The sequence below is a fragment of the Schistocerca nitens genome, chromosome 4 (genome assembly GCF_023898315.1).
Source record: "Schistocerca nitens isolate TAMUIC-IGC-003100 chromosome 4, iqSchNite1.1, whole genome shotgun sequence".
Classification (NCBI taxonomy): Eukaryota; Metazoa; Arthropoda; class Insecta; order Orthoptera; family Acrididae; genus Schistocerca; species Schistocerca nitens.
The window spans coordinates 198,231,033-198,254,187 of record NC_064617.1 but is presented as its reverse complement, the minus strand read 5'-3'; the positions used below and the strand labels follow the sequence as shown (position 1 = coordinate 198,254,187).

At 40.2% G+C, this 23,155-nt stretch overlaps 1 protein-coding gene across 1 annotated transcript in view; it reads left to right on the top strand.

Annotated features, from left to right (window-relative positions):
* LOC126251630 (uncharacterized) overlaps window positions 1-23,155 on the top strand; it is a 184,774-nt gene that overhangs the window by 153,087 nt on the left and 8,532 nt on the right. Inside the window, exon 9 of the mRNA XM_049952174.1 lies at window positions 8,981-9,099. Coding sequence (XP_049808131.1) covers window positions 8,981-9,099 — 119 coding nt within the window. The remainder of the gene's footprint in view (window positions 1-8,980; window positions 9,100-23,155) is intronic.

The following is a 23,155-nucleotide window of genomic DNA, read 5'->3' as shown; positions in this document are numbered from 1 at the left end:
AAGTGACAATAGGATGTCAAACAAAAAGTTTGTGTCACTAACATTTAACAAGACAATTAAGGTAATTGAGAAGAGTGAGAAAGGCAAATTGTCTGTGTGTGAAATAATATTGCATTTCAAATACGGGAAAACAAAAATTTATGAAACTTTAAGAATTGAGGATGAGATATGGGATGAATGGATAAAAGGGAACATGTAAAAGAAAAGAAAGGTGAAGAAGATAGGAAATGAAGCAATTAATGAGATAGTGTGGAAGTGGTTCATAAGTGCAGGGGCAAAAAAAATTGTCTGGAATCATGTTGCAGAGTGAGGCTCTGAAAATTGCTAAAGAGCTTGCGAATAGTGAGTCTAAGGCATCCACAGAATGGGTGGACAGTTTAAAGCTAGACACAACATTGTGTGGAATGAAGGGCATGGGGAAGCAAAGTGGGGAAGCAAGAAATGAGCTAAAAGTGTCTAGGGTAGTCCCAACATATAAAACAGGAGATATTGACTCACCTTCATGTTACAAACCTATATCCATTGTCCCAGCTCTCTCTGAAGTGTTTGAATGTGTAATATACCAACAGTTATTTATGTACTTTATAAATGCAGGAATAATTAGCAAATCACAGTATGGTTTTAGGACAAACTTGTCAAATCTTGATGCTATAGACTCAGTAGTCAAACACATACATCAAGTGTTTGAGGATAAAGGATTTGCTCAAGTTACCTCTGTTATTTAAGTAAGGCTCTTGACTGTTTAGAGCATAAAATACTCCTAGAATGAATGGAGTACTACAGCATTTGAGGTAACACCCTTAAACTATTAAAATCATACCTACAGGATTGCAAGCAAGCTGTTTGTGTAGGTAAAGAAAAGTCATGTATTGAATTAGTTAAAATAGGTGTACCACAGGGATCTGTACTGGCAGCTTTTATGTTCCTAATAATGATTAATGAGCTGCCATCATTCATTGAGTCCATGACAGTACTATATGCAGATGATACAACTTTCATTCATTGTAGTGTACCAGCAATGATTTCAGCAGCCTCAAAGCTTGTGTTGCAGAGACAGTGACTCAAGCATCCTATTGGTTTAAATCAAATGCCTTCCTACTGAATGATAACAAAATGCAACAGATGGTTTTTAGTCTAAAAGACAAGCCTCCATCAGATGATCCTAGTTGTGTTAAGGTTTTAGGGGTGTATATAGATGAAAAATTATCCTGGGGTCAACATGTACAATATATTAGTGGTAGATTGTATAGATTGATGTATTTACTACGGCCACGTGTGGACTGTGTATCTCAAAATTATGTTAGAATGTCTTATTTTGCATTGTTCCAAAGCATCCTAACATTTGGTATTATTTTATGGGGGAACTCGAGTTCAGTGTGTGACATCCTAAGACAACAAGAGAAAATCATTAGGATAATTACTGGTTCTCCACGTAAAGCACACTGCAAACCATTGTTCTGTAAACAAACAATCATGACTGTAATCAACCTATATATTTACTGTGTTTTACGCCATACAAAAAAGAAGTTGGTGGAAGCAAAACACAGAGAAAATATACACTCCTCACTTAACAGCTATGAACTGATGGAACACAAATCTTTTAATAAGTTTCCACAATATGTACAAGATCTACCTGAACAAGCATTCAAACAAAAACTGTATGAATGGCTAGTTGCTCACTCATTCTATGACATAAACGATTATTTCAAATGTAATATAATTTTTTAGTATTAATGACATGCCCTTGTTTTCTTTGAATTAACAGTTATATTGTATTATACACCTGACATTGGCTACTGCTGTAATGACCGAATGACAATAAAATTACTATTACTATTACTATTATTATTATTTCTTTCCTTTCTCACACGTTATGTCTGGTCAAAAATGGAAAGTGACGTGGACCTTGATCAAGCGTCACTTCCTTTTAACTGCACGGTATGTGTTATATTGCATTTAAGAACTTTCAGGCAATTGAACATGTATCAATAATTACAGATTTCTGTAGTTGTATATATAAGTTTGGATGTAGCCATATTGCATTGATGTACTGGTGGATACTGTGTGGTATGACTCCTGTAGTTGATAGTATAATTGGTATAATGTCAACTTTATCCTGATGCCACATGTCCTTGACTTCCTCAGCCAGTTGGGTGTATTTTTCAATTTTTTCTCCTGTTTTCTTTTGTATATTTGTTGTATTGTGTATGGATATTTCGATTAGTTATGTTAATTTCTTCTTTTTATTGGTGAGTATGATGTCAGGTTTGTTATGTGGTGTTGTTTTATCTGTTATAATGGTTCTGTTCCAGTATAATTTGTATTCATCATTCTCCAGTACATTTTGTGGTGCATACTTGTATGTGGGAACGTGTTGTTTTACAAGTTTATGTTGTAAGGCAAGCTGTTGATGTATTATTTTTGCTACATTGTCATGTCTTCTGGGGTATTCTGTACTTGCTAGTATTGTACATCCGCTTGTGATGTGATCTACTGTTTCTATTTGTTGTTTGCAAAGTCTGCATTTATCTGTTGTAGTATTGGGATCTTTAATAATATGCTTGCTGTAATATCTGGTGTTTATTGTTTGATCCTGTATTGCAATCATGAATCCTTCCGTCTCACTGTGTATATTGCTTTTCTTAGCCATGTGTTGGATGCGTCTTGATCGATGTGTGGCTGTGTTAGATGATACGGGTGCTTGCCATGAAGTGTTTTCTTTTTACAATTTACTTTCTTCGTATCTGTTGATGTTATGTGATCGAAAGGGTTGTAGAAGTGGTTATGAAATTGCAGTGGTGTAGCCGCTGTATTTATATGAGTGATTGCTTTGTGTATTTTGCTAGTTTCTGCTCGCTCTAGAAAGAATTTTCTTAAATTCTCTACCTGTCCATAATGTAGGTTTTTTCTGCTTAATGTGAATCTTTCTGTTGCTGAATGTATGTGATGTATTCTATATTTGTGGCATTGTGATCGTGTAAGTGTATTGAGTGCTTCTAGGTCTGTGTTACTCCATTTCACTGCTCCAAATGAGTAGGTCAATATTGGTATAGCATAAGTATTTATAGCTTTTGTCTTGTTTCTTGCTGTCAGTTCTGTTTTCAGTATTTTTGTTAGTCTTTGTCTATATTTTTCTTTTAGTTCTTCTTTAATATTTGTATTATCTATTCTTATTTTTTGTCTGTATCCTAGATATTTATAAGCATCTGTTTTTTCCATCGCTTCTATGCAGTCGCTGTGGTTATCAAATATGTAATCTTCTTGTTTAGTGTGTTTTCCCTTGACAATGCTATTTTTCTTATATTTGTCTGTTCCAAAAGCCATATTTCTATCATTGCTGAATACTTCTGTTATCTTTAGTAATTGGTTGAGTTGTTGATTTTTTGCTGCCAGTAGTTTTAGATCATCCATGTATAGAAAATGTGTGATTTTGTGTGGATATGTTCCAGTAATATTGTATCCATAATTTGTATTATTTAGCATGTTGGATAGTGGGTTCAGAGCAAGGCAGCATCAGAAAGGACTTAATGAGTCTCCTTGGTATATTCCACACTTAATCTGTATTGGCTGTGATGTGATATTATTTGAATTTGTTTGGATATTAAGTGTGGTTTTCCAATTTTTCATTACTATGTTTAGGAACTGTATCAATTTAGGATCTACTTTGTATATCTCCAATATTTGTAATAACCATGAGTGGGGTACACTATCAAAAGCTTTTTGGTAATCAATGTATGCGTAGTGTAGCGACCTTTTTTTAGCTTGATATGTCACCTCTGCATCTATTATCAGTTGCTCTTTACATCCTCGAGCTCCTTTGCAACAGCCTTTTTCTTCTTCATTTATAATTTTGTTCTGTGTTGTATGTGTCATTAATTTCTGTGTAATGACTGAAGTTAATATTTTGTATATTGTTGGTAGGCATGTTATGGGGCGATATTTAGCTGGGTTTGCTGTGTCTGCTTGATCTTTAGGTTTCAGATAAGTTATTCCATGTGTAAGTGTATCAGGGAATGTGTATGGGTCTGCAATGTAACTGTTAAATAATTTAGTTAGATGTGAATGTGTTGAGGTGAACTTCTTTAGCCAGAAATTTGCTATTTTATCTTTTCCAGGGGCTTTCCAATTGTGAGTAGAATTAATTGCTTGGGTGACTTCATGTTGCAAAATTATCACTTCAGGCATTTGTGGTATCATCTTGTATGTGTCTGTTTCTGCTTGTATCCACCGTGCATGCCTGTTATGTTGTACCGGGTTTGACCATATGTTGCTCCAGAAGTGTTCCATGTCTGTTATGTTTGTCGGATTGTCAATTTTAATGTGTGTGTTATATATTGTCTGGTAAAATTTCTTTTGGTTTGTGTTGAATGTTTGGTTTTGTTTCCTTCTATTTTCACTTTTTTTGTGTCTTCTAAGTCATTTGGCCAATGCTTGTAATTTCTGCTTCTTTTCATCTAATTGCTCTATAGCTTCTTGTTGTGAGATTTTACCTAATCTTTTTCGGTTTTTTTTCTGACATTTCATTTCTTATAAATTGTGTTAGCTGTCCAATGTCTTTTCTCAGATTTTCTATTTTGATCTGTAGCCTGTGTTGCCGTGCTGGTTTTGTGGGTTTCTTCTGTGTGTTGGTTGGTTCTGATCTCTGCCTAGTGTGTATATTTAGTGTAGTGAGTGCTCCTATATAAACCAGTAGTTGTAACTCTTCCATAGTTGTGTTTTCATTTATTTTGTTGTCTATGATTGTGTTGATAGTTTTTATTGTTGTTTCGACTTGTGGGTCATTTGGCGGTCTATGCAAGAATGGTCTAATGTCTGTATTTGTGTCTTTGTATTCTATATTTGTCAGCTGAAAATTTTCTTCTATATCTAACATGTGTGTCACTTCGTGTTCTATTTGTGTTTGTTCTGGTGGCTGTCTTAAGATTTTGTTTTCCTCTAATTGTTTAATTGATGCGTGTTGTTCTTTGTTTGTTAGCTCTGGGATGTTTGAGTGCATTACTGTATTTTCTTCTTCTTCTGATTGCACATTATTTTGTTCCAGTATTTGTTGTACTTGTTGTTTGATGTTTTCTAATTCTGACTGGGGTATCCCGTTATTTTTGATTATTACACGGATCTGATCAGCTAGTCGTTGTTCTGTTAAAAATTTTAATTCTGGGTATCTGGTAATAAATGTTGTGATCTGTATCCAGTTGTGTTGGTTCCTAAGTTTGTTGCTTGGTAATAACAGAAGATGAGGTGTCGATTAACTTCATCTGACCGTATCATCCTCTGTCTTTGTTTTCCTTCTAGGGTGGTTGCAGGAAGCATATCCTGCAAAACACCTCTATTTGGATTATTTATTATTATTATTATTATTATTATTATTATCATCATCATCATTATTATAATGGGAGGAAAACCTGGGCAACCGACATTGGAAAAGAGAAGACTGAAAGAGATTTTGTGTGCGAATGACCTGCATAACAGAAACATTTCAGGAAGAATTAGAATAAGAAAAATAAACAAGAAATTTAACTAGTGTAAATACAAATAGTATTACATAGTAGGTGAGAGTATCATACTTTGTTACAATTTTTAGACTTTTCTGGTAGCCAACCCTGTAACATAAGTGTAATATAGTTTCTTATTCCTTTTTCTAGTGCTAGCAGTAACTTTTTATGATCTGCAGTCATTTTCTGAAATTAGGAAAACTGCTTTGGAAAATTAAGGGTTTTCCAAATGTAAAAACATGCTACAAGGCAAAACATGCTCATGTACCTAGTGTCGCGAAACAAGTGCTGTATCATTTGAGAGATACAGAGGTGAGCGAGTGTGGTGGGACTTACCCTAGTTCAATGCTAGTAGCACCACATCACCATAACACATCTATGCATAGCCCAAGTATTGCACCATAATTAAGAATGAAATTAAAAGTTAAAGATGCTTTTTCAAACTTTTTCAAAATATGCTTAAGCGTAATAATGTTTAAACTGTCAAGTCTCAGATTGGTTAGATCATTATTTTTACCTAAATACATCATTTTAAGAAAAAAAATAGTGGCACTAAATAATAAAGGTAGGAAGCCAAAAATTGGTCATAATGTGCAGATGTATGTCAAGATTACCTAGTGCAAGTCTCAATGTGATTCAAAAAAAATGTTGGTCAGAATCCGTGTTTTTTAAAAAAAATTGAAGGCACTAAATATTAGACTTAGAGATATGAAAATTTGTATGATGCTTCAGTTCAACATAAAAATAATAACTACATGACCCTATTAAACTACCTCTAATAGTTTTTGAGTAATTTACTGAAAACTAAATTTGGAACAAAAACTCCTTATTTATAGCAGATTAAGTATCTATGATATTAATGCTAGGAAGTTTTGGTTAGAGCCCATTATGAAACCTACTAACTAATACAGTTATAACAAGTTTTAGGACCTTGATGATAATAACAACCAATACAATCTCTTCTTAAGTTGTAGATCAGAGGTCATTTTCTACTATCGGCCCTGTTCTAAAAATTCTAGAAGGCAAAGTTTTAATGCAAGCGAGCTAAAATTTTTCTGTGGTTTTAACTAACCTACCTACATGCATGCAAAACTAAAAAGATTCAAAATTGATTCATAACATTGTTATTAAATATTGTGTGTCTGAGAAAGCGACCATTTAGAGACTGCTACCGTGGGCATAGGGCGGATGACAGCAGGTGTTCCCTTGGCCGTCCACTGCGCCACATATATAATTACAGCCTGGGGGGCAAGACCAGGCTTCACTTCACATACAGGTACCATAAGATCCACATCAGTCAAACTCCGGAGTGTGTGCTGCCTTGGATGGTGTTGGAGACCAGTTGTTACAAAACGCTTAATTTCAATAATAATAGATAGTGAACACAAGAGGACTGTACACTGTCCTGGATTGCATAGATTTCACAAAAGTAACTGTTAGTGTGCCGCGCATAATGTTAACAAATCCGTGTGGCAAGTGGTGACAGTTATTTTCCACTTTTGTGGCGAGCATTTATTTTGATTATCAGTAGTCAGGGCGAAAGACAATTTAGTACGAACTTGCCATAGAGGTCACCCCAAACTGCTCATACTGCTGTTTAGGGCAGAGAGATTTACTGTCAGTATGAACATAATGAATATTACCATATTGTGCGTGTGAAACTTTACAATTATATGTATCAATTAAAACTCAAAATCTTCATTTATAGTCATAGTCCTGATCCCACTGAGCAAATAGAGAATAGAAACATTTCTTTCAGTGGGCTGAACAAGAATGTGGACTTGCAGACTAGGAACTATGGTCGTATGTTATCAATCGCTTTCTGGCTGATCACAGAAATGGTTGCCAGGCTCTTGTAAAAGATGGCAAACAATATTTACAACAATTCCAATTTCCTCCTATGACTTATTATTATCATTATTAAAATTAGTCTACCTACCGCTCCACACTAGGACAATATTTTCTACTGAAATTTAAAAGCATTACAGTTTAGAAAAATCATGTCAATACTGTCTTGAATCATCTATCTGTTGCATTATTACTCTGCTACACACCAATAGACATTAAGTGAAATCAAATTAAGCAGGAAGATTATGAAAACCAGTTGCAGGAGAAACACATTTTGAAATTGAAGCTATTGGAAACCAACACGAATTTCCATTTTTAGGATATGAAAAATTGTTAAGACATTAGAGAAACTCACTTCATTTGCGAGTATTACAAGTTCCATGGAGGCAGACCTTCTGTTTCAAGTTACACAATGGCGCATGACCAACAAAGTATGCCTCGTCTGTTCACATGATATATAAATACTTCCAAAATTTATAGTATTTTACCCACCATAAAATTCTGAGCCTGAATAATTAATAATATATTGCAAAGAGCTAAAAAAGGCATATAAGTTTCTATTTCTTGATGGGGTGTATTTAATGTAACAAAAGGGTGAATGAATACACCATATTGTATAAATAAATACCTAGCATCTAGTGCCTTAGTGTTGATTGTGTTTAAATTTTCTTGTGCAGAAACCACATTCTGAAGGTGGCACAAAACATATCAGTGAACAACAGGACTTAAGCAGTTGTTGTCTGTGCAAACTGATAACATTTGTGTATTTATGTTTAATCTCTGTGGCATGAAGCAGGTTTGACATAGCAGCAACAGCCACTCACTCACCACTTTCAGACTGCGAGACAAATACTTGGATATTACATTTCTTGATGTATGGGGAAAAAAAGACCACTTAGTATTCAACTTAAGAAGATTTTGAGGTGGAATGAAATGACATCCTTTGTCATGGCTGCAGTGAATCATCACGACAGCCTCTAAATGGATTCACATTGGTTTCAGATTAACTGGCATACAAGGAAGGCTGTACTTTAGAATTCAGTTTTGTACCTGTGATCCAGAATTTTAATGGTGACAATAAATTGGGATTAACCCTGGCAGGGCAACAAAATTGTCATTTGCTCTGATTGTGAAGTACCCATAATATTACCCAGCATGTCAACTATGAATGTGATACCAAATACCATTCACATTCTTTAGTCTCAATGAAAATAATATAAAGAGTTGTTTTCTGTTGGAGGTGAGAATTCTTATAATGACATGAGTAGCTTGGAAGTGATAACTGGAAAGAGAGTGCTGAGTATTGAAATCAGTGGACTATGTACTGATTCCATTTTGGCAATGAATATTCCAATACTCAATTTCTTTCATATAGCTGAATCCAAAGTTGATTTATTAAAGTATGTATTACTCTGTCCTTGCAGAGCCATGTTGCTTTAAGCAAATATCAAACTAATGTATATAGTAAATAGAAACCTTTTTCTGTGTTAAGCAGATCAAATATTACGTTAATTGTGAGGTGTTACCATATGTAAGTTTTAAATAGAAAATTTGGATATGAAATTCACAAATGAATAAAACCAAATTAAGAGTTTCAAGCCAAAATTAAGTAAAAGTCTTAATTGGTTCATTATTTTCAGCAAACCCTTCAGTAGCTTCAGCAGGTGTGGGTGCTGCTGTTGGCATAGCAGTTCTGGTAGCAGCAATAATTGGGTTACGCTTTATACGAAGAGTCTGCCAACAAAAAAATTCTAATATTGTAAGTTTATCATCTGGCAAGCACACAATGCTTGTGTTGTTCTGAATGCTATTGTTACAAGCTCTCATTTGAAAATACATAACACTAGAATGCTCAGCTTTGAACTGTTCCCTAGAACGCCCGATGGAGGTCAACTTACCACTAAGATTTTTAATGCATTTAAACCTTTTTCATTTATTTTTTTCCTCTATAATATTTATGTGGGGATGTATTTATTTAGAACTGCTAAATTTTATTTTCATGTTTCACTATACAAAAGTAATTGACATTGTATTAGATATACATAAAATTGCTTAGTTTTCAGTACCTATGTCTTACATCATATAACAGTCGGTGTCAAACATTATTATCATAGAATTGCTTATCTGTTTGCTAATTATACTTTTATCTTATAAACAAATAAATTGTGATTTTCTACACACATCTGTTTACTCAGAGAATCTCGATTGCTCTCTTTGTGTATCTTTTTTCTTAAACATGAACTCCATACAAAGTTTTAACGTGTAAAACACTTATCTCTAGTGTTGTTTTTCTTGCACAACCCAACTTTGAAAGTTTTCTCTTTAGCAATTTTAAAAGTTTCTTTTCCTCTGTTGGCAGTCAAAACAGATGGAGTATGGAAATGTTGAGAGTGAGAATTTGTTATCGGTAGCAGTAATTATTTTATAGCTTTCATTATAAAAGATTGTTGAGAGATTGTAGAGGCTGACGTTTGCTCTACCACATCTACATCAAATTTGGTGTCGTAAAAGTTGACTGTTTCTGGAATATTACTTTCTGTAGCTCTGAAAACTGTTACACTGGTGTGCATGGAATTAAGAATAATCACATTTTTGTTAGCCTTTCATTGGTAAAATTTTAGAGTAATGTCATCAACCATGTAAATAACATTTCAAAGAAGTGTATGTTGTCTTTTTCTCAAAGATAGTGGGCAGTTCCCTTTTACCCCTGTTGGAAGTGCCAGCAATGCTTATATCCTTCTTTTTCAGTTCTTTTGCCAGTGTGAGAGAAGTGAAGAAGCTGCCTCATGTAACAGTTCGCTCCTCTCATAAATAAGGTTCCATGAGATGTACTGTAACAGGTTCTCCCAGGTTCTCTCTGCAACTCTCATTTCATCTTGTCCAAAATAAGGAAAACCATTCAGGACATGTCTAACTTTAGCATTTGTGAGCGGCCAGTATTTTATTTTCGGCTTCAGAAAGACTATGACTGTGATAGTGAACCATTATAGTTATTAGTTGAACTGTTGGTGACAACAAATAGAGATGCAGAAACTGTTACGTGCAGCGCTATATGAAGTTCATCATTATTGGCTAACAAAGGTCCTAAATAAACCTGACAAGATGCATTTCTGTAGGAAGTGGTCAACTGAACACCATTGGGAACAAATGGTAAACATGTACTTATCTTAAAATTTTGTAGTTACAAAGAAAAACAATTAAAACCAATTAAATATACTCTAAAACAGTTGAAAGTCATTAAAATAACAGGAAAAACTATTTTATGCCAAAGAAATCCACATCTCAAAATAAAAAATTAGTCAGCTGACCTCTTCTGGGTGTTCTACTTTTACAATAGTTATCAATTAAATTTGTAATATTAAATGTCAAATTGTCATTTTAATTTTTTTGGAAAGATGCTTTCATTGTGATGTCACCAATTCACAGCTCTGTGATTGTAAAATGTACATGCTCCATGCTCTCCATTTGACAGACAAGCTCCTAAATCTGATGGATGGTAGGGTATCATTATGTTGTTGTATTAGATCAGGAATAGTCATTTAAGCTGTATTGCATTCTGGATGTACATGTTCTTCTTAAGAGACATTATGGGGACTGATGACCTTCGATGTTAAGTCTCATAGTGCTTAGAGCTATTTGAGGCATTATAGTATTAATAATTCCCTCACAAATTATTATTGAATGGTTTCTCTTGTTTTGTAATTCATCCATTCCATTTTTAAGTATTTTACAGTATCTATTTCTGGCAGGGGAGCAAATTATTGTTTGCAGCACTTTAACTTATCACATAAAATAAAATAAAGAAATTCTCTTTGGTTTCCAAAATTTTACTGTCTACACTTCTCTTGATACAAAAGTCAAATGCTAAATTAATCCCATTTTATGCATCTGTACAGTCATCACATCATTAGTTTAAAAGGGGCTGATATTCTGCTAATTGTGTGCATACCTTTCATTTATAACATGCCATGATAGTCAACAGAAAATTATGCCTGACAATGAAATAATAGAAGCAGATCTGTTGAAGTCTATGCATGTATCCATTTCATTACTAGACAGTCGTATACATTAATAAGAATAAAATCTACCTTCATTTCATCATATGGACAAGAATGTTAGTGTGTTGCTGATAACTAGGCATAAATACAATACATTCTTCACACAGATTTGATTTTTGATGAGTTAGATACTAGCATTCATAAATATGAACACCTGATGCTTGAAGTAACTGTATTATGAAGAAAATTCCAGGACTTAAAAAGGAAAGAAATCTGGGAAGAAAACCACTCATCTTCAGCTTTTTGATAGATGGCACATATAAAAATGCATCAGATTCGAAAATCACATAAAGTTTCTATCTTTTTGTTGTTGATTCGGTCTTCAGGTTATACACTTATTTGCTGCAACTCTGCTCAATACTGTAGCCTTTGCAGGGCTCTTCATCTCCACATAACTAGTCCAATTTACTTGCTTGCTGTGGTCAATCCTTGGTCTTTCTCTCCAATTTTTCCCCCCTGCGGGTTTGGGGGCTAGAATAGGCCCGCGGTATTCCTGCCTGTCGTAAGAGGCGACTAAAAGGAGTCTCAAATGTTTCGGCCTTCTGTGATGGTCCCCTCTCGGGTTTGACCTCCATCTTTCTAAATTATTCCGAAGAGTGAGCCAATTGGGGAAGGGCGCCTTACATGGTGCACTGTATCCGTCGTGCATTCAGACCTTTAGCCGGCTTTTTCATCGTTGCAATGGTGTCCCGCTCGTTTTCCATCTCTTGGGCGAGGATACGTCTCTGGGTGCGATTACCACGCTGCACTCTGCAGTGTTGCTTTTAACTGCGACGACGACCTTGGACTTTCTTGCACCTAAGATCCAGCACGGTAGCCAGTCCGTTGTGGTGGGGCCGCCATGTACCCTGTTGGTTGTAGCCCCCTGACAACACAGGGATCGCTCTACTGATGCCTGCGCTGTTAACTCCCCACGTATGCCAAGGAGTAGATGCCCATCTCCCTGGGGCATCGGGACTCCCGGCAATGGCCATCCTGCCAGGTGGCGTTTGCTGTGGCTGGGTGGCGCCCGTGGGGAGGGCCCTTGGTCGGAGTAGGTGGCATCAGGGTGGATGACACGCAATGAAGCGTGGCACATCTTCTCTTGCTGGTGGCCAGCCACCAGCAGTCTCTAAGCGTTCAAGGGCCCATATTAAAGGTAACGTTTATGACCCCAAATCATTCCCCTCCCTCGCCACACCATGGGAGGAACGAAAGGCATTGAATGAAAGTGAGACTTATTCGCCCAGGTATCTTGCCTGCACCAGAGCTGATGGGGAATCCTTTATATCCATGAAGCCTCAGTTCTTTGTAGAGCATTTAGGGGACAAGTTTGGGGAGGTGGAGGGCTTGTCCAAGATGCGGTCCGGATCGGTGTTGATAAAAACGGCATCCTCCGCCCAGTCGTGGGCCTTGCTCGCTTGTAATAAGCTGGGGGATGTCTCCGTAACTATCATGCCCAAAAAAGTCTGAATACGGTCCAGGGCATTATCTTCCACAGGGATCTCCTTTTACAGTCCGATGACGAGTTGCGCGCCAACTTGGAGCGACGAGGTGTCCATTTCGTCCGGCGCGTCCACCGGGGTCCGAGGGATCATCAAGTTGCCAATGGTGCCTTCATCTTGGCCTTCGAGGGTGACACGTTACCTGAGAAGGTCAAGGTGATGGTGTACCGTTGTGATGTCAAGCCGTATATCCCTCCCCCGATGCGGTGCTTCAAGTGTTGGAAGTTCGGCCATATGTCTTCACGCTGTGCTTCCGACTTCGTATGTCACGATTGTGGTCGACCATCCCATCCTGATCATCCCTGTGCCCCACCTCCAATCTGTGTGAACTGTGGTGAGCACCATCCGCCTTGCTCGCCGGACTGTCCAATTCTGCAGAAGGAGCGGAAAATCTTGGAAATCAAGACCCTCGACCGACTGATGTACACTGAGGCGAAGCGGAAATATGATCGGCTTCATCCAGTGCATATGACCTCTTCTTATGCCGCAACTGTCACTCCTCCTACAGTCCCATCAGCTCCAGTCAGCTCTCAGAGTCGAAGGCCCACACCTGCCCCCTTGATGGTGGGGGGCAATAAACTCCCTGTTGCTCCTGCTCCATCTACTTCAGGAGCAACACCCCCCAAACCATCGGGGACATCAGTTCCCCCTTCCCAGCCGGAGAAGCGTAAGTCTTCTTCGGCTCCTCTCGCCAGGAAGGGTTCCCTTGGGGACCTCCCTTCGCAAGTTCCGACCGGTACAAAAGCAGACAGCCGCAAGTGGCTCAAACAACCACCGGTCCCTGGTCGTAGGGCCTCACTGTCGTCGTCTGCCCCTGAGACTGACCCAGTGAAGCCCTCCCAGCCTGAACCACCGAAGGCACAGCGAGAGAAACAGAAGAAGAAGAAAGTCCCCAAGGCTAACGACATTGCGGTGGCACCCATCCCACCGCTTCCTACAAGCTCTGCGTCTGAGGACGAAGTGGAGATTCTGGCGTCCGCTGAGGACCTCGATCTCGCCGGTCCCTCGGACGCAATGGATAGCATTTGCACGGGTGCTCCATCGGAGGCAGCAGGTGACCCAGCGGCGTAATCTGCCTTTCCAGCCCTGTCACGCCTTTCCCAGCCATGGACAACACCATCCTCCAGTGGAACTGCAGCGGTTTCTTCCACCATCTAGCTGAGCTCCGCCAACTTATCAGCCTTCACCCTTTCTTCTGCATTGCTCTTCAGGAAACTTGGTTTCCAGCAATGCAAACCCCCACCCTCCATGGCTATCGGGGTTATTATAAGAACCGAGCAGCTTATGAAAGGGTGTCTGGTGGCGTCTCCATATATGTCCTTCACACTCTGCACAGCGAGTCTGTCCCTCCCCAGACACCTTTAGAGGCTGTTGCTGTACAGGTGTGGACGTCACAGGCTGTTACCGTCTGCAGTCTTTACCTTCCACCAGGTGGTGATGTCTCGCAGCATGTCCTGGCTGCACCGGTAGCCCAATTGCCGCCACCTTTCTTGCTACTGGGCGACTTCAACGCTCATAACCCTCTGTGGGGTGGGTCAGTGGCAACAGGTCGAGGCGCCATCGTTGAGCATTTATTGTCGCAGCTCGATCTCTCGCTGTTAAATGATGGTGCCTTCACACACTTCAGTGTGGCGCATGGCACATACTCCACCATTGACCTTTCAATCTGTAGCCCTAGCCTCTTACCGTCTGTCCAATGGAGTGTGCATGATGACCTGTGTGGTAGTGACCACTTTCCGATCTTTCTGTCACTACCACAGCGTCACTCTTCTGGGCGCCCTAGCAGATGGGCTATGAATAAGGCTGACTGGGACTTGTTCTCCTCCACTGCCGCTATTGAGCCTCTCTCTACTGATGACATTGATGCGGTGGTTAAATCGGTCACCACTGGCATCGTTACTGCCGCCGAATCTGCCATTCCCCGTTCTTCTGGGTCCCCTCGGCGGAGGGCTGTGCCTTGGTGGTCACCTGAGATTGCTGAAGCGATTAAAGATCGCCGGCGGGCGCTCCAGCGTCACAAGTGACATCCCTCCATAGACCACCTTATCGCCTTCAAACGGCTGCGTGCGCGGGCCCGCCTCCTTATCCGCCAAGGCAAGAAGGAGTGCTGGGAGCGGTATGTGTCCACCATTGGCCTCCATGTCACTCCATCGCAGGTCTGGGCCAAGATTCGACGCGTCTACGGCTATCGGACCCCTGTCAGCGTCCCTGCGCTCTCACTGAATGGCGCAGTTTGTACTGACTCCGACGTTATTGCAAACCGCTTGGCAGAGCATTTTGCTATGAGTTCCGCTTCTGCGAATTACCCCCAGGCCTTCCACTCCATTAAAGAGCGGATGGAACATCGGAGCCTTTCGTTTCGCACCCACCACCCAGATTCTTACAATGCTCCATTCAGTGAGTGGCAATTTCGCAGTGCCCTAGCCGCTTGCCCTGATACGGCTCCTGGGCCAGATGGCATCCACTGTCAGATGCTGAAACACCTTTCAGTGGACTGCCAGCGACACCTCCTCGATCTTTACAACCGTCTTTGGGTCGAGGGGGAGTTTCCGTCGCAATGGCGGGACAGCATTGTCATCCCCGTTTTGAAACCTGGAAAGAACCCTCTGGAGGTGGACAGCTACCGTCCCATTAGCCTCACCAACGTTCTTTGCAAGTTTCTTGAACGGATGGTGAGCCGGCGCTTAAATTGGGTATTGGAGTCTCGGGGCCTTCTGGCTTCATCTCAGGGTGGGTTCCGTAAAGGCCGCTCCACCACCGACAATCTGGTGAGCCTGGAGTCGGCCATCCGTACTGCCTTTGCCCGCCGTCAGCACCTGGTCGCTGTCTTTTTCGACATGCGGAAGGCGTACGATATGACATGGCGTCATCACATCCTTTCTACGCTTCATGGATGGGGTCTTCGGGGTCCTCTGCCTATTTTTATCCGCAATTTTCTGTCGTATCGTACCTTCCGCGTGCAAGTCGCGGCCTCATACAGTTCCTCCCACGTCCAGGAGACCGGTGTGCCACAGGGTTCTGTTTTAAGTGTCTGCATGTTTTTAATAGCCATTAACGGGCTCGCTGTGACTGTGGGAAATTCTGTCTCCGCTTCCCTGTATGCTGACGACTTCTGCCTTTACTACAGCTCTACTGGCATTGCAGCTGTTGAACGTCAGCTACAGGGCGCTATCTGCAAGGCGCAGTCTTGGGCTGTAGCTCATGGGTTCCAGTTTTCGGCAGCCAAGACCTGCGTTATGCATTTCTGCCGGCGACGTACTGTCCACCCGGAGCCGCAGCTTTCTCTTAACGGCGAACTTCTTTCAGTGGTGGAATCACACAGGTTTTTGGGGGTGGTTTTCGATGCCCGGTTGACTTGGCTGCCTCATATCCGGCAGCTCAAACAGGCATGTTGGCGGCATCTCAATGCTCTGCGATGTTTGAGCCACACCCGCTGGGGTGCCGACCGATCTACCCTGTTCCGGCTCTACCAGGCGTTAATCCAGTCTCATCTGGATTATGGGAGCCTGGCTTATGGCTCAGCTTCCCCATCTGCGTTGCGGGTGCTGGACCCAGTCCTCCATAGCGGGATACGCCTTGCCACTGGTGCTTTCCGCACCAGCCCTGTGGACAGCATACTAGTGGAGGCAGGTGTCCCTCCACTGTGGTTATGACGCCAACAATTACTGGCTGCTTATGCTGCCCATGTTTTTAGCTTGCCCGGGCATCCAAATTACCGTGTCCTGTTCCCACAGTCCGTCGTCCATCTGCCAGACCGTCGGCCCAGGTCGGGTTGTCCGATCGCCGTATGTGTCAAGGAGCTTCTCTCCGGGCTTGGGTTTTTCCCTGATCCACCTCCTTTCCGGGCACCTCTGCGTACACCCCCGTGGTGTGTTCCTCGCCCTTGCCTTCGGTTCGACTTGGCACGGGGCTCGAAGGACTCAGTCCCTCCAGAGGCCTTCCGCCGCCGCTTTTATTCGATCCTGGCCATGTATCAGGGCTCTGGAATTGTTTACACTGACGGTTCGATGGTTGCTGGTCGTGTCGGGTATGCGCTAACTCTAGGGGACCATTCCGAACAACGTTCCTTGCCGGATGGCTGCAGCGTTTACACTGCGGAGCTGGTCACCATCTTTCATGCCCTAGAGTATATCCGCTCCTGCTCAGGTGAGTCCTTTGTTATCTGTAGCGATTCCCTGAGCGGTTTACGAGCTCTCGACCAGTGTTTTCCTCGTTCTCGTCTGGTGATGGCTATCCATGAGTCCCTGCATACTCTTGCACGTTGCGGCCGCTCTGTGGTCTTTGTGTGGACCCCCAGTCACGTCGGTATCCCGGGCAATGAATGTGTTGACCACCTGGCCAAACAGGCCACCACTGAACCCACCCTGGACATTGGCCTCCCAGAGACTGATTTGCGGGCAGTCTTCCGCCGCGAAGTTCTCTCGCTTTGGGACACTGAATGGCGCAATCTGCCCATGCCAAACAAACTCCGTTCTCTCAAGGCGACGATGCGTGTGTGGCAGTCATCCATGCGAGCCACTCGCAGAGATTCAGTTGTTCTTTGTCGGCTCCGCATTGACCACACCCGACTGTCTCACAGTTATTTATTGCGTCGTGAGGACCCGCCTCTCTGTCGCTGTGGGGCGGTTTTGACGGTGGTGCACATTTTATTAACTTGTCCGCTTTTAACTGTGCTCAGGCAGACATTTGCGCTGCCTGATACGCTACCTGCCCTTTTACTAGATGACTCTGCCATGGTGGACTTAGTTTTGCGTTTTATTTGGGCAGGGGTTTTTTTATAGTTTAATCTGAGTGTTTGTTTTTTAGTGTTGATTCTGGCTTTTAGCCTCTGATTTTAAACTGAGTTTTTAATGTGTTCTTGGTGGTTGGCTTTTCCTCTTTTTTTCTCTATGGTCGGCTAACCACCGTCACACTCTGTGTGTTTTAATTTGTTTTGTCTGATCTCTGTCGGAGTCTTTCTCGTCCTGTGTCGTCTGACGTCTTTCCTGCTGTTCGTTTTTTATTCTCTTTGGGTGGTTTTAATTTTTTGGAAAAAGGGACCGATGACCATCGCAGTCTGGTCCCTTTAATCCCACAAACCAACCAACCAATCTCCAATTTTTACGCCACACATTTGTACAGAAACCAGATGGCAGTTATAAGAGCCAAGGCGCATGAAAGGGAAGCAGTGGCTGAGAATGGAGTGAGACAATGTTGTAGCCTATCCCCAATGTTATTCAATCTATATATTGAGCAAGCAGTAAAAGAAACAAAATAAAAAATTGGAGTAGGAATTAAAGATAAAGGAGAAGAAATAAAAACTGGGAGGTTTACCAATGACATTGAAATTCTGTCAGAGACAGCAAAGGACTTGGAAGAGCAGTCGAATGGCATGAACATCAACAAAAGAAAAGTTAGTACAATGGAATGTATTCTAATTAAATTGGGTGATGGTGAGGAAATTAGATTAGTAAATGAGGTACAAAGTAGCAGATGAGTTTTGCTATTTGGGAAGCAAAATAACTGATGCTGGTCAAGGTGGGGAGGATATAAAATGCAGACTGGCAATGGCAAGAAAAGTGTTTCTGAAGAAGAGAAATTTGTTAACATTGAGGTAAATTTAAGCATCAGGAAGACCTTTCTGAAAGTATTTGTATAGAGTGCAGCCATGTATAGAAGTGCCACATGGACAGTAAATAGTTTAGACAAGAAGAGAATACAAGAATTTGAAATATAGCGTTACAGAAGAATGTTGAAGATTGATGGGTAGATCACTTAACTAATGAGGAGGTACTGAATAGAATTGGGGAGAAGAGAAATTTGTGGAACAATTTGACTAGAAGAAGGGATCTGTTGGTAGGACACATTCTGTGACATCAAGGGATCACCAATTTGGTGCTGGAGGGAAGTGTGGCAGGTAACAATCTTAGATGGAGACCAAGAGATGAATACAGTAAGCAGATTCAGAAGGATATGGGTTGCAGCAGTTACTTGAAGGTGAAGGGGCTTGCACAGGATAGAATAGCACAAAGAGCTGCATCAAACCAGTCTTAGGGATTGAAGACTACAAGAAAAGCAACACACTTCCCTCCATAACCAAATTGTCACCTCTCAGGATGTGTGCTATCAAATTATACCTTCTTTTAGTTTTCTGTAAATTTTCTTGTTCCTAATTTCAGTCCAGCACCTCTTCATTAGTTATCCAAAGTACCAGTCTAAACTTCATCATTCTTCTGTAGTAACACATTTCAAACACTTTTGTTCTCTTGTCATCTGGGATATTTCTCATTATGTTTCACTTCCGTATACAGACACTTCAGACAATTACTTTCAGCTTATGCTTAATTGTCACACACACACACACACACACACAGACACACACACACACACACACATATGTGCGTACGAGCGCATGTGCTTGCGCGCGCGCGCACACACACACACACACGCACACACGCACACACACGCACACGCACACACGCACACACACACACACACACACACACACACACACACACACACACACACACCAAAACATGCGCCCCTACAGCTTCAAGCAGCATTTTAAGTCACAATAGCATAGTAGGAGTGTATATGTTAAAAGATCATAAACTCAAAAGATAGCATGGTTTTTTTGTTGTGTTAAATAAGTGTGTCCATCAAACAGTTGAAACTACCATTACTGCATATTCAAACAAAGGAAACTCCATGTAGGAATATCAACAATGTAGGAAAAGATAGATTGCCACTTACCCTTAAGATGACACATTAAGTTGCAGACAGGCACAACAAAAAGACAATTATACAGAAAACTTTCAGCCATATCCAGCTGCCTGAGCCATTCTGTCCTGAGTTGGCAGTCCTGTGTGCATAAGGTGCTTGTTCATGTGTATGAATGGCGTGTGTTTCTCTTTTGCTGAAGAAGACTGTGGCTGAAAGCTTGTATAAGTGTCTTTTAATTGTGCCTGTCTAAAACTTAATGTGTCATCTTTAGGGTAAGTAGCAATTTATCTTTTCCTATGTTACTGATAATTCTTTTTATTTGGTATCAACAAACAGTATACATCTTACACTTTTAATGGCCGTAAACAAATTTTTTTTCATTGTATATGAAAGCTATTACCTTAGAAAAAACTTAAATTTTTGCAGTTATATTACACAGTATTAAATTTTTGCAGTTATATTACACAGTAACTACTTACAATATACTTTGAGTATACGAAAATCTATGAGTACTTTATTTCTTTCAATTTCACTGTGAGTACTTTGTGAAACATTATTATGAGAAAAAAAGAAAAAAACATTCATTTCATAAATGATCTATATATGTAACCTAGGTTTCAGGCTCTTACCCCATGATCTACAACTACTTACTCAGATATTGTTGTGCATAATGATAGATGTGTAAACAGCAGATAATCCTCAAAGAAACTATTTGCTTATTATTAATATAGAAATAATATGTTCATAATTTTAGAACACTATTATACCTAAATAGATGGCACATAGTTTTATATGTTTTACTATAAAGCAAGTTAGAAGCTTTGCATCAGTTTGAAATCTTATTAAGATATGACTTAATACGAGGGTAAGTCAAATATTGTCCACAAAGTAGTCATAAAATTTTATTTTAAAAAAATAGGAAACTTACAAGAACATTGTTTTTCAACTTAATCTACTTGCACTGTAATGCACTTGGTTCATTGTTGTACAAAGCTTCCTGATGCCCTCATAAAAAAAAAGGTTCTCAATTGAGCTGCAAGCCAGGAATGCTCCACTTCTTTCACTGCTTTGTCTGCGGCAAATTGACAGGGCAAGATTTTGACTACAAGTATGATCCAGTAATTCAGATATGAGTTTCTGGAGTGTTTCAGCAGTGTGGGCAGCAGTATGTGGATGGGCATTGTCGTGCAATAACATAACACCTTTTGACAGCAATCCTCAGCATTTGCTTTGAGTTGCAGGCTTTAGCCTTGCAGTAAGCATCTCACTGTAATGTACACTGTTTATTGTTGTGACCTTTCCCCATAATGTTACAGTACTGGAACTTGTGCACCCCAAAAAACTGTAAGCATCAGTTTTGCTGTGGATGGTTGGGCCTTGATGTTTTTCTTGCATGGCAAATTTGGATGTTTTCATTCCATGCTCTGCCATGTACTCTCTGGCTTGTAATGATGGGTCCATGTTTCATCATCAGTAATGATCCTATCTAAGAAGTTGTCCCCTTTGTTACCGTAGCAATCCAAACGTTTTTTGCAGATGTCCAAGTGTGTTTGCTTATGCAACTGTGTGAGTTGTTTTGGGACCCATCTTGCACAAACTTTATGAAACCCAAGTCTGCTGTGGATGATTTTGTAGGAAGAACCATGACTAATTTGCAGGCAATGTGCCACTTTGTCAATAATTAATCGTCTGTCTAAGAGAATCATTTCATGTGAATGCTCAATGGTTTCTTCATTCGTGGCAGTAAATGGTTGTCTGGCTCCTTCATCATGTGTAACACCTGTGCAACCATTTTGAAATTTTTAAATCCATTCATAGACACTTCGCTGTGGCAAAACACTGTTCCCATTCCGAACCGAAAGTCTTTGATGAATTTTGACCCCTGATACTCTTCTTTGGTGCCAATAGGCAGTGGAGTAGCCATGATCAACAGTATGGCAGCGATAATGAAACTAACCTAGTAGCTTGAAAATTGCAAAGATATAACAACAAATAAATAAAGCAGTGCCATCAATGTAAAATGATAATACTACCAAAATAAACAAAAATATAACTAAATTGCGAATAATAATTGACTTACCCTTGTATTTGTGTAGCTTTCTCCAGACAAAGAATGCATAACTCTATCAACTCTCCAAGATTCTTAGGTATTTTATTAGTACTGTCTGCCAGCTCTTTAATATAAAACATGAACAGTAAATGTTCCAACACACTTCCCTGGGCATGCCTGAAGGTACTTCCACATCTTTCAGTAAATTTCCACCAGAGGTAACATTCTGTATTATCTTCACACAGCCTATACTAAAATACTGTTCAAGCATGTGTGACCTGTATCAGATAAGATTAACAGAGAATACTAAATGTATACAAAGAACAGCAACACAAACAGTCACAGATTTGCTTGGTCTATAGGAGAGCACCACGGCAAAGCTGAGAAACCTAAACTGGGAGGTGCTTAACTTCTTTCTGGGAGGTGGTAAATGTTGTAGTGTCAAAATACCTGTATAATACAAACATTTTTGTTTGTTGTTAATGAATTAATTGTCTTTTCCAGTTCACTTTCTTTAGGTCATACATGAAATTATTTAGATTTTGATAACTGTATCACATATAGCTGGTGGAGCTCACACAAACAATGGGTTCACTGTGGTCTAATTAGCCAAAGTCTGTGATTTTTTCCATAGAGTCAACACTACCTGCTTGGATAAGAAATCTAGCAACTTTTACAAATTATGATTTGTGGGCAGTTTCTCCAGAAAAATTAAGATTTCCACATATTAATACACTTTTGGTGTTTTGACAAGGTTTTACTAGGAAAGAAATCAAGTTTCTGAGAAAAATAGAAAATTTGCCATTAACATACCTATATACAAATGATATAGATACAAAGTGTACAACTTTGCTTCCACCACTTTCTCCCCAACATTTGAGGCTTTAATGAAACAAATTGGTTACACAAGTATCATTCAAAGTATTTTCCATCACTGACCACTACTTTCTCCCTTCTTTCGGGCAGTATACAAATCCCGTGTCAAAAAAATTCTTCATCTTCTGAAGCGATCCATGAATCGATCCAATTTGTGACTTCTTCATGCGATTGGAAGTGTTGCTCAGCCAGAACATGCACCATTGATCTAAGCAGGTGATAGAGGGAGCAATGTCTGGAGAATATGGAGGGTGGGGTATGACTTTCCATTTTAACTTTTCCAAGTACATTTTGACCTATTTTGCAATCTGGGGTCAAGCGTTGTCATGCTGCAAAATCACTTTATCATGCCTCTCACTGTATTGCAGCCATTTGTCTTTAAATGCTCTGCTCAGACACATTAATTGTGTTTGATAACGAGAACCTGTGATTGATTCACTCGGTTTTAACACCTCATAGTACATGACACCAAGCTGGTTCCATCACATGCAGAGCATGATCTGCGAACTGTGAATATTCGGTATGGCCATCAATGTGGAAGCATATAGGATTTTTTGCATTTAGGATTATTGTAATGAACCCATTTTTCGTCCCTGGTCATAATGCAATGCAGAAATTCCTTCCGTTTTTGCCTCTGAAGCAACT